The sequence below is a fragment of the Elephas maximus genome, chromosome 16 (assembly GCF_024166365.1).
Source record: "Elephas maximus indicus isolate mEleMax1 chromosome 16, mEleMax1 primary haplotype, whole genome shotgun sequence".
Lineage (NCBI taxonomy): Eukaryota > Metazoa > Chordata > Mammalia > Proboscidea > Elephantidae > Elephas > Elephas maximus.
In genome coordinates, this window is record NC_064834.1 from 12,416,739 (window position 1) to 12,427,032 (window position 10,294).

Consider the following 10,294-nt stretch of genomic DNA (forward strand, 5'->3'; position numbering starts at 1 on the left):
GAGAAACTGGCTCAGAACTTCAAACCCCATTATAATATTGGATTCGGACCCAATTTTAATGCATTGTTTCAGTAATCTTTGACTTTGATGCCAATATTATATTAATAAATCTGACATCAATTTAATTTAGTCACAAAGTTTCAAACAATAAAAAATTTGCAGGCGTTTACAATAACTCAAGTGTGACACGGTTTAACCTACAATAAGACCCTAAATCAGCAGAATTCATGGTTCTCACATCCCACTAGAATTTCTTATCGGTCAAGAATTTCAAGGGACCAGAAAAAGCATCAGGCTAATAGATACTTACATTATCACCTCTCGTTCTCTGCCACAATTCGTAAGCCTACTTAAGCCCACAATAAAAACTCAAGACAAATACAATTCCCCCACAAAAACATCCAAACCCATTGCTGTCAAGTTGATTCTGACTACTAACCTAAACGTTGGCTGTTTGAATCTACTCATCAGTGCCACAGAAGAAAGGTCTAGTGAGTGATGTGCTTCTGTCAAGATTACAGCCAAGCCTATGGAGCAGTTTTACTCTATAACACATGGGGTCACCATGATGACTCCTTTGGTGTACATATCACAAAACATTGCTTTATGGTGAAACACTGTGGTGAAGCTATTATAACCAAGTTCTGGTTTCTATCACCTTGAGCAAGAGACAAGGTAGCAGACACTATGTTACATCCTGTAAGTGATTATATTAGTGGGAGAGCCTAGTATAAAGTAGAGTAACAGGGCATTTAAATATAAGTCATTAAATCATTAAACTCAACCAGAACACTAGGTTTATGATCTGGTAATGATGGTACTGTACATATGGGAGGAGGAGGTACGGGCACATTCACGCCACGGGTCTGTCACAAATCCACATCTACACTTTTTCAGATGGCAAATTTACCAAGACCACGTGTAAACACTGATTTCTCCTCCAAGTATGCCTGGCCCATGTGCTCCTATTTTTAGTTAACCTCCTGATTTCCCAAGGCCAAGAGAAACAAAAGACCTAAAGTAAGAATCACTGTCATGATGACGCCTTTAGTCAAATGCTCTTTCTGTTTTTGCCCTATTACCTCTCAATGTGTTACAACATACCCTCAGAGAAGGAAAAAAAAAAAAAAAAACCCAAAATTAAACCCTCCAGAAAGTTTCAAGAGTTCCAGAAGCCACATGAAAGCAAAAATTAAAGACAAACCATTTTGTAAACAATTAACACAATCTTATTTGCAAACAAGAGGCACCCCAGTGGTTAAGTGCTTGCCTGCTAACGGAAGGGTCAGCAGTTTGAATCCACCAGCCGCTCCACGGCAGAAAGACATGGCAGTCTGTTTCCATAAAGATTTACAGCCTTGGAAACCCTACGGGACAGTTCGATTCTGTCCCACAGGGTAACAATGAGTGGGAATCAACTCAACAGCAGTGGGCTTGGTTTTGGGATTTTATTTGCAGACATACCAACACATGAGAGAAAAGTGAAAAAAATTAGGTGCCCACCGAATCTTTGCAAAAAACAAAACGTTTAATCTGGGCACGAGATGGCATAGTCTCCCTCTGTAACCTAAATCCACTGAAAGAATTACAAGTAGTTCATACTATATTTTTCTACCAAATACCATAATCTTTCAAAAGAGCTTCACAGGTAATTTAGCAAAATATGCAGTTGCATTCATATCTTAAATAAGTCAATTTGATGTCCAAAAAGTTATCAAAGCTATAGAAGTTTTAAATGTAAAAGTGAACTGAACCTTCACTAACGATACACCATTTCATAAAGAATGAAGGGGGTAAAATCTGAAGAGAGACGTCTATCCAAGTTTACATCCAAATATTAACAGTATATGTTATATCACGCCTGGAGGTAAAAACCTTGAAAGAACAGCTAGTTATTACAGCCAAAAACAAAACAATACTACTACTACTAATAATAATTCATTAGAACATCTAATACAGTAGTTTCTAAAAAACAACGTTCGAATCTGAATTATCAGAAAAGCCATGAAAATATCTTTAAGTCAGCTGTGACAAAGTTTTGAAGAAACATCCAGGATCTAATTACATGCAAAATAAAAATATTTACAAGCAGTTGTACAATGTGAATAAGAGTCTTCGCAGAACGCGGAGAGTGGTACTGAAATCAGAATTAATTTATCTAAACATGCCTGCATGTTCTGCCACTGCACTCATAATGGCTTCTTCTGGAGTAATAGAGATCTTTTTAGCCTTAGAGAAATTGCTCTACCCTAAAACTGCTTTACTTTACAACTGAGTGGCCTGTCAAAGAGAAATAAATAAAATAACTCTTAGGCGCTAATATATAAATTATATAACTCCATCTAACAGCTTCAAAGAAATACTCTTCCACTGAGCATCTGACAGTATGACATAGTCTATACACATAAAATAATTAAAAAGCTTGTTGCAATCAGCAAATTATCATCTCGTGAAAATTAAACAACAGATACTAGTTTACGGGAGAAAATACTAAGTGTTTTGAAATGGCCAACAACTTTGCAAAACCCATAATTAGACAAAGAGTAAAAGTAAAACAAAATAGAAAACATGGGCCTAAAGTAAAAAACTTCATGAAGTCATGCTATAATTTAACAACATACAAAAAGAAATTAGTTTATTTCTACCGAAGTGAATACGAACACTGCAATCATGATTTTTCCTGGCACAATTACGTTTTTGGTACTATGCCTTCTATAAAAAGCATCTGTGGACTGCCTTGTCCCAGTTCTGTTAGCTGTCAACAACAAGCATGCTCTACCCTTATTTTTCTAGATCACTTTACTAAAAATATTATTCATATGCTATCTGTAAAACTGTATTTAAATATTGGTCCTGCAAATCTGTCAAAAGTATCCGTCAAATTTTCAAGAGGTGACTTTGAAGATCACCAGGGCGAGGGAGATCTGTTAGGCTCCTGGACTGTGGTGACTTCATATCTAGCTTTACCCTGTTAACCCAGCAACTTGCATCGGCCATAGTTTTCACTGTGGTAAACACACGAGTCAACTCAAGCCGTCAGGGTGGAGCAAGTCAATACCGAGCACCTGTAAAGCCCAACTGTGCAAAGTTTTGTTTCCAGCTTAATTTCTGAAACTTAAAAGTAATGTATTATACACATATTTTTTAATAGATCTAAAATTTGTCTGGTATTTGAAATAAACTAATTTAAGAAATACAAAAAAAAAAAACAAAAAACTACACTGCTACTCTTAGGAGAAATCTTGATTTTTAGAATCACTCCTCTTCACTACCTTGCCCAAACACCACTTCCTTTCCACTACCTCCTCCAGTCCTCCAGGCAAATGAGTGATGAACACTGCCCCTCCAACACCAGATTCTTAAAAAGATCCACTGTCCACATACATCAGAGCCTAAAATCCAAGTACACTACTCCAGTGATCTTTGAAAGACAACCTGTGAAAATGTCAAAGCCCTAAATTAGATCCCCAAGGGCTCCTTTTCCTTCTTGATCCCATTTCTCGTTTTCGACGCTTCACTCAACCCTTTAGGCCAGACGACTCCCCGCCGACACCCCGCAGCCTCTCCAGTCAAACCTAAATCCCACCCCCGCCGGCACCACCCCCACCCTGGTGAGGTGACCTAGCCAGCCCCGCGCTCCCCCGCGCCATGTGGGAACGCCCACCCTGGCCCCGCTCCTTCCAACCTCACCCCCACTGCCAAGCCCCAGAGCATCTCCTCCTCCGGTCCACGCCCCGTGGGACCTCTTCGGTCTTCGCCCCTCACTCTCCTGCCTCCGAATGCCTCCACGTCGTGCCTCTTCCAGGCCACACGCCCCTCAGTCGGCCACTTCCTCTCGCCCCTCAGCCTCCCCTTACCGTAACCTCAGCCTCCGGTCGTCGCCACCTCCTGCACAACCTCCACTCCCCTCAGCTTCCATTCCGCAGCTGACTACAGGCTCCCTCAGCCGTCTGCCCGTGCCCCCGGATCCCGGCCCTGGCCCCCCACTCGCCCCCACAAACTCCCCTCGCCTCCGCTCCCACTCACCTCCGCGGCCGGAGCCCGGCTCTCCGGACCCACCTCCGACCCGGCGTCCGAGCCGCCGTCGGAGTCCGGCGCCCGACGGGCCTCGCCGGAGTGAAGAGCCTCCAGCGGCGGGGGCGGAGCCCGGGGCGGGGAGCCGGCGTGAAGGCGGGGGCGGGGGCGGCTGCGCGCAGGCATCGCTTCGGCCCCGCCACAGCCGCGCCGGCAGCAGCTGGAAGCCCAACCGGAACTGCCTCGAGAGGCGGGGCCCTACCGGCGGGAGGTGGGGTCCTACCGGCAGAGGGGCGGAGCCAAGGCCGGAAGAGACGCGGGGCTCAAGATGGGCGGAGAAGGGAGCTGCGAAGGGAAAACGCAGCAGGGAAACCTGAGAGCGCATGCGTCAGGCCCGAGGCCCCAAGTGGGAGGAGTTAGTGACTGAGATAGGGCAGCGCCCATGGGGTTGTTACCGTTTATTGCCTCTTTAGTCTGACAGCCCTAATACCCAAGGCTGTATGAGATCTCATTTAATCTTTGTGGCAACTCTAAAACTAGTTGCTGTTTGGTTGATTCTAACTCATGATGACCCTATGAGTGTCAGTAGAACTGTGCTCTATAGAGTTTTCAATGGTTGATTTTTCAGAAGTACAACTCCAGGCCTTTCTTCCAAGGCGTCTCTGGGTAGACTCAAACCTCCAACAGTTCGGTTAGCAGCTTAGCATGTTAACTGCACCACCCAGGAACTCCTGTGACAACTCTATGAGGCAGATATTACGACATGGAAGAGGCAAGAGACTTGCCTGAGGTGCCGCAGTTAATATGTGCCAAAGCCAGTATTTGAACCCAAATTTGTCTAACTTTAGAACCTATGATCGTCTTACCCTACTATACTATCCTGAGGGAAGGACCCCTTCCCAACACAGACCTCGAGGTGGCACAAACCAAGTCCAAAGCCAGCTTTTTCCTGGGCTCTATCCCCTCCTCAGCCCTGCCTCCTCACACACTGCAGGGTAACCTGGGTGGGGGTCTGGTGGGGTTGGTATGTTCTGTTGTGGACATTAGTGCAGGCTGCTTCCATGGTGCACTCTGGTGTGGCCTTTCCCCCCAAGCTGAACTTAGGGGCACATGGGAGCTCTTCCCATTGCAGCTCATACCCCTCCCAGCCCTGTCACCACCTTCATGAAGTCACCTGGGAGAGGGCAAGACATTTCATCTCTTCTGCTGAAAACCAGCCCTGGCAGAAGGACAGAGAGACCTGTCTCAGTTTCTATTCTGGGGCCAAAAGCCCTTATAGGCAGAGAAGTCTCCCTTCCAACCCTCTAAATGTTTCTGATGACAGTTAAGCTCTTTGGCTCTTCAGAAAGTCTAGGACTATGTTTACCTCCCTCTCCCCGTTTGACATACGAGGCCCTTTTCAGCCTTCTCTTTTGAGAAATAAGGCATCTTCACTACAAGGCCATTGTTCAAACCTTTCACCAGAAACCCTGTGAGATCCGCTGTGCCTCCTCTCCTTTCGTTCTGTTGCATGTAGGGTCGCTATGAGCTGAAACCGACTTGACAGCACCTAAAAACAACAACATGCCTTCTGTCCACATTTCTAGACTCTATAACTCAGGAAAATGGCCCTGAGCCCCATAACCCAGACATAAGACTCCCACCCAGTTTGTGGCCCACCTAGACGTGCAGAGATTTTTTTACGATTCAGCCATGGAGCCAGCCACGTCTTTTTTCTCCACCCTGGATCTCTGCTTTAACTCAGGCCTCAGAGTCAGGCAGCCTTATGGAGGGCTCTAAATTTATTAATTCAACAAGTGTTTCGTAAGCACTTACTATGTGATTGACACAGCATATCCTTTGTTTCACTTCATTCTCACAGCAGTCCTCAGAGATGGGTGTAATGATCCTTACTTTACAGACGAAAAACTGAGGTTGAGGAAGTTGGAGTGACTTACAGAGGTCGCTCTGATTTCCCCTTCTCACGATGCCTGGGGCAGTGACTTGAGTAAAGGTTCTGTCCTCTCTGGAGGCCCCGGTGGCTTGCTGAGTCACTGTCCTGTCCCACCTGTTCCTGCCAATCTCGGAGAAGAAATGACACTGGAGAGGCAGAGAGGAGTGACGGCAGAGGCAGAGGGCCGGTGGGCTGGCCCATGGCTGAGGCCTCACTCCCAGGGTTGGGGGGAGACACCAAAGCCGCACCTTGCTCCAGTGTCCTGGAGCTGGAGGAGCTCTTGAGGGAGGGAAAGGTCTCTTGCAGCCGAGTGGACGAAGTCTGGCCCAACCTTTTCATAGGAGATGCGTGAGTGATAGCTGGTGGAGGGAATGGTGAAAGGGACTGACAGTTCTTGACACTTTAGCAGGGATGGGGGTGGGGCGGGAACAAGGAAAAATGGTTCGGTTCTGAGCATCCCAGGCCAGGGACTTTGTCCAGGACCCCCTGTGCTGAAGACGGGGCAGTGACCAGGCTCGGCCACCAGGGGGCGGCAGGGCAGGGATTTTACCTGCCTGAAAGTGGGGTGCTTTCCAGGGGCCCCTGAAGTTTTCTGGTAGATCTGGTATAACTGGTGAGCCCGGGAGGGCAGACGCCTGAGGAATGGTGATTTGGGGTGGACAGAGAGCCCCTCGTCCTGGTTCCATCCTCTCTTATCTGGTCACAGAGTAGGTGGGGAAGCCTGACTGAATGTGAATCAGGTAAGATGTCATCTTTAAACATTTGCAAATTAGAAGCAGTTAGGAAGTGGTGGCCAGGAGATGTGGAATATGTGTGGGAGGAGACGAACAGGAAAGGAGGGGCAGCTGGGTCCCAGGGCTGAGGCAATCTTTTCCTTCCTGCCCTGGCCAAGGCAGGGGCAGTTTACCTCAGAAACCAAAGAGGGTCTAAAGGTAACTCCCTGCACTACCAACCCTCCCACCAGAAAGGACTGGGGTGGGGCTGTGGCCTGCAGACTCCAGCTGGAGCTTGCTGGGCCCCATCCCTCTGAAGCAGAGGTCCAGGCAAAGCCTCGTTCCTGGACTCATGGCCCAGCCAGCATCCAGCACCCTTCCTGCCCTTTCCAGGGCCACGGCAAATAACCGCTTTGAGCTGTGGAAGCTGGGCATCACCCATGTGCTGAACGCGGCCCATGGGGGCCTCTACTGCCAGGGCGGCCCTGACTTCTATGGCAGCAATGTGAGCTACCTGGGGGTGCCAGCCCACGACCTCCCTGACTTCAACATCAGTGCCTACTTCTCCTCCGCAGCTGACTTCATCCATTGCGCCCTAAGCACACCTGGGGGTAAGACTTGGGCTCTTTCTCCCAGATTCCATTCTGCTCAGTCAGGGGGGGGATACCCAGTTTCCCCCCAATCATGAGTGCCCTCCCATTCCTGGTTTTTAAACCGGCCAGGTTTTTTTTTTTTTTTTTTTTAATTCTTTGCTTAATGTTCACAGATGGGGAAACTAAGCCCTAGAATACAAGGTCATGTTAATACAAGGCTATGAGTTAGGAGCAGCTCTGCGGCTGGAAGCCAGGCCTCCCAAATAGCAAAAGAGTTCTTTTCATGAATCACTTAGCTTTGGAAAATCCATTTGGTACCTGGATATCTCACCTCTGCCCCAAAGTACTTTCAGATAGGGAAAAAAAAAAAAAAAACTTCAAATACCTAAGGTACGACAAAAGACCTCGGGGAAGCTAGAGTTCATTCAGGGAGACAGCTGTGCCCCTTGCTACGTGACCCTGGGCAACTACCACCTCTCTCTGGACTTCAGTTTCCTCACCAATGTGATGGGAATGACACAGCACTTTTTAACATCCCAAACAGTTTAACATTCATCCGTTCACTCACCAGCCATTTACTGGGTATCTGCCATGTGCCAGGCTCTGAGCTAGATACTGGGAACCCAGAAGAAAGCAATGTAGGGCCCCTGCCTCATGGAACTGTTACCTGTGTGATGGAAAGACAGCCAAATTGTGAAGTGTCGTGAGTGCTACCGTAGGCAAAGGTGAAGAGTGGGGCACTCAACTCACTCCAAGGATCAGAGAGGTAGGGGACCTTTCTCTACAACAGTACTCACTGGACCACATGCAAAAGCCATGGGCTGTTCTGTGATTCAGGCAATACCCTGAGGTGGTCAGGGAAGCCCATGTGAGGCAACATTGTTTCATTTGAGACCTGATGAATGACTTGAACTTAGTCAGACCAAGAGCAGGGGAAAACTTTTTCAGGTAGTTGAAATAGCATGTGCCAAAGCTGGAGGGCAGAGACCATGACAGCTTCAAGGAACTGAAAACTACCCAGTGTTCCTAGAGCTGAGAGTTAGGGTGGGATCACCTGAGATGAGAGGTGGGCTCAGCAGGGGAAGCTCTTAGAGGGTCTTGTAAGTCATGTGAGTTGGACCTCATCCCAAAACAGATGTTAGTCTACCCATTTGACAAATCAGGAAACAGGCCCATAAGGCCACAGGGTCACAGAGTATGCCCAAGGTAGACAAGGGAAAGGAACTTGGGTCTCCATCCCAGGCCCTGGGAGGGTCTCCTGGTAGAGAAGGGTCTTTCACTAGGATGTCTTCCTCAGCCAAGGTCCTGGTGCACTGTGTGGTGGGTGTGAGCCGCTCTGCCACGCTGGTCCTCGCCTACCTCATGCTGCGCCAGAAGTTGTCCTTGCGCCAGGCGGTGATCACTGTGCGGCAGCACCGATGGGTCTTCCCCAACCGAGGCTTCCTCCACCAGCTGTGCCAGCTGGATCAGCAGTTGTGGGGTGCAGGCCGGAACTGAGGGGCCAGGTGAGGGCTGGGCAGGAGGTTGGGGGGTAAGGGGGCAAGGCTGGGTGCCATTAAAGTGAGAAGTCAGGTGAGGGGCTGGGCAGGGGGCAAGGCTACAGTTAGAAGTAAGGGGTCAAGTAAAGGCTGGGGACATGGGATGGGACCAGTTCAGTGGTTGGTTGGCAGGAGGGATGTATGTGGCTGGAAATGAAGGCTGAAAGAGACCAGGCCCACTCCCCAAGATACTGGGATCCCCTCGTTGACCCAAGGTCTCACCAGGACCTGGCTTAGGCAATACTCCTGTAGGCCTTCCTCTCCTGCAGCTTATCCAGGTTCTCAGACCTCAGAAAGAGTGGAAAGGCTAAGAAGGAAGGGAGTGGAAAGTATAAAATGGAAGAGCTTGTGAGGCTGGCTTGTCCTGCCTCCTCAGCAGAAAGGCTGTGGGAGCTCACCTGAACCTCGCCATGGTCAGACCTGGCACCTGTGGCTGTCTGGACCTTCCTGCACCTCTGCCAAGCCTATAACCTCTGCATCTCCCTCCCCTCAGTTCTAGACCCAGCTACAGCCTCAGGAAGAAAATTTGGCTGCAGCTATAGTTCTACACTTAGCGAATTCTCGTCCCAGCCCTGTTCCACCATTCCCACAACGGGAAAGGAGGACAGGTTCCCGAATGTGCTCCTGCCACCAGCCATGATGTCTAAAGCCCTGCTCGATGCCAGAGTTCTCCTGTATCTCTCCTGCACTTGCACCACCCAGTTCTCCACCATGTTTTCAGCACCCAGACCCTACCCATCTCCCAATTACTCTTCTGATCTCAGAGATCTACACAGGACCCTGTCTACCCTTGCTCCCTCTCTGGTTCTGGGCACCTCTTTAGAACATAAAGGTCTTCCTGAAGCCTACCCAGACTCCTTTCTGCTCCATTCACCCCCTGCTTTCTAGTTCTGTATTCAGGGCAGCTGGAGAAATAGCCCATGGTCTTTAGGTTGCACAAAGGGAGCAGATCACCAGTACCTCATCTTCCCAACCCAACCCCTCCAGCCGTGGGCTTCAGTGTCCTAAGTAGAAGATGGTGGGTTTCTCAGACTTGTGATTGTTGCTAGTTTCCGTCAAGTAGGCCCCCAACTCATGGCGACCCCACGTACAATGGGATCAGACCGTTGTGATCCATAGGTCTTCGTTGGCTGTGTTTTTTTTTTTTTTAGTGTTCTGATCATGCTGTTTTTTTTTTTTTTAATTTTTATTGTGCTTTAAGTGGAAGTTTACAAATCAAGTCAGTCTCTCATACAAAAATTTATATACACCTTGCTACATACTCCTAGTTGTTCTCCCCTAATGAGACGGCACATTCCTCTCCACCTTCTATTTTTGTGTCCATTCGGCCAGCTTCTGACCCCCTCTGCCATCTCATCTTCCCTCTAGACAGGAGCTGCCCACATAGTCTCATGTGTCTACTTGATCCAAGAAGCTCACTCCTCACCAGTATCATTTTCTATACTATAGTCCAGTCCAATCCCTATCTGAAGAATTGGCTTTGGGAGTGGTTCCTGTCTTGGG

At 48.3% G+C, this 10,294-nt stretch overlaps 2 protein-coding genes across 5 annotated transcripts in view; one reads left to right on the top strand and one right to left on the bottom strand.

Annotated features, from left to right (window-relative positions):
* SAMD8 (sterile alpha motif domain containing 8) overlaps positions 1 to 4,237 on the bottom strand; it is a 72,615-nt gene extending 68,378 nt beyond the window's left edge. For 2 of the 4 annotated variants that reach the window (XR_007513438.1, XM_049855130.1), the window contains exon 1: positions 4,027 to 4,237. Coding sequence is in view for 2 of the 4 variants with exons in the window: in XM_049855130.1 (XP_049711087.1) it covers positions 4,027 to 4,200 (174 nt within the window). In the remaining 2 variants the exon portion in view is untranslated. The remainder of the gene's footprint in view (positions 1 to 4,026) is intronic. The other 2 variants (XM_049855131.1, XM_049855132.1) reach the window with 2 other exon arrangements.
* A 1,909-nt stretch (positions 4,238 to 6,146) lies between these two features.
* LOC126059843 (dual specificity protein phosphatase 13) lies at positions 6,147 to 8,750 on the top strand. The gene is made up of 3 exons (XM_049855845.1): positions 6,147 to 6,295; positions 7,054 to 7,271; positions 8,551 to 8,750. The coding sequence occupies exons 1-3, from the start codon at positions 6,147 to 6,149 to the stop codon at positions 8,748 to 8,750; spliced, it is 567 nt and encodes a 188-aa protein (XP_049711802.1).
* The last annotated feature ends 1,544 nt before the right edge of the window (positions 8,751 to 10,294 follow it).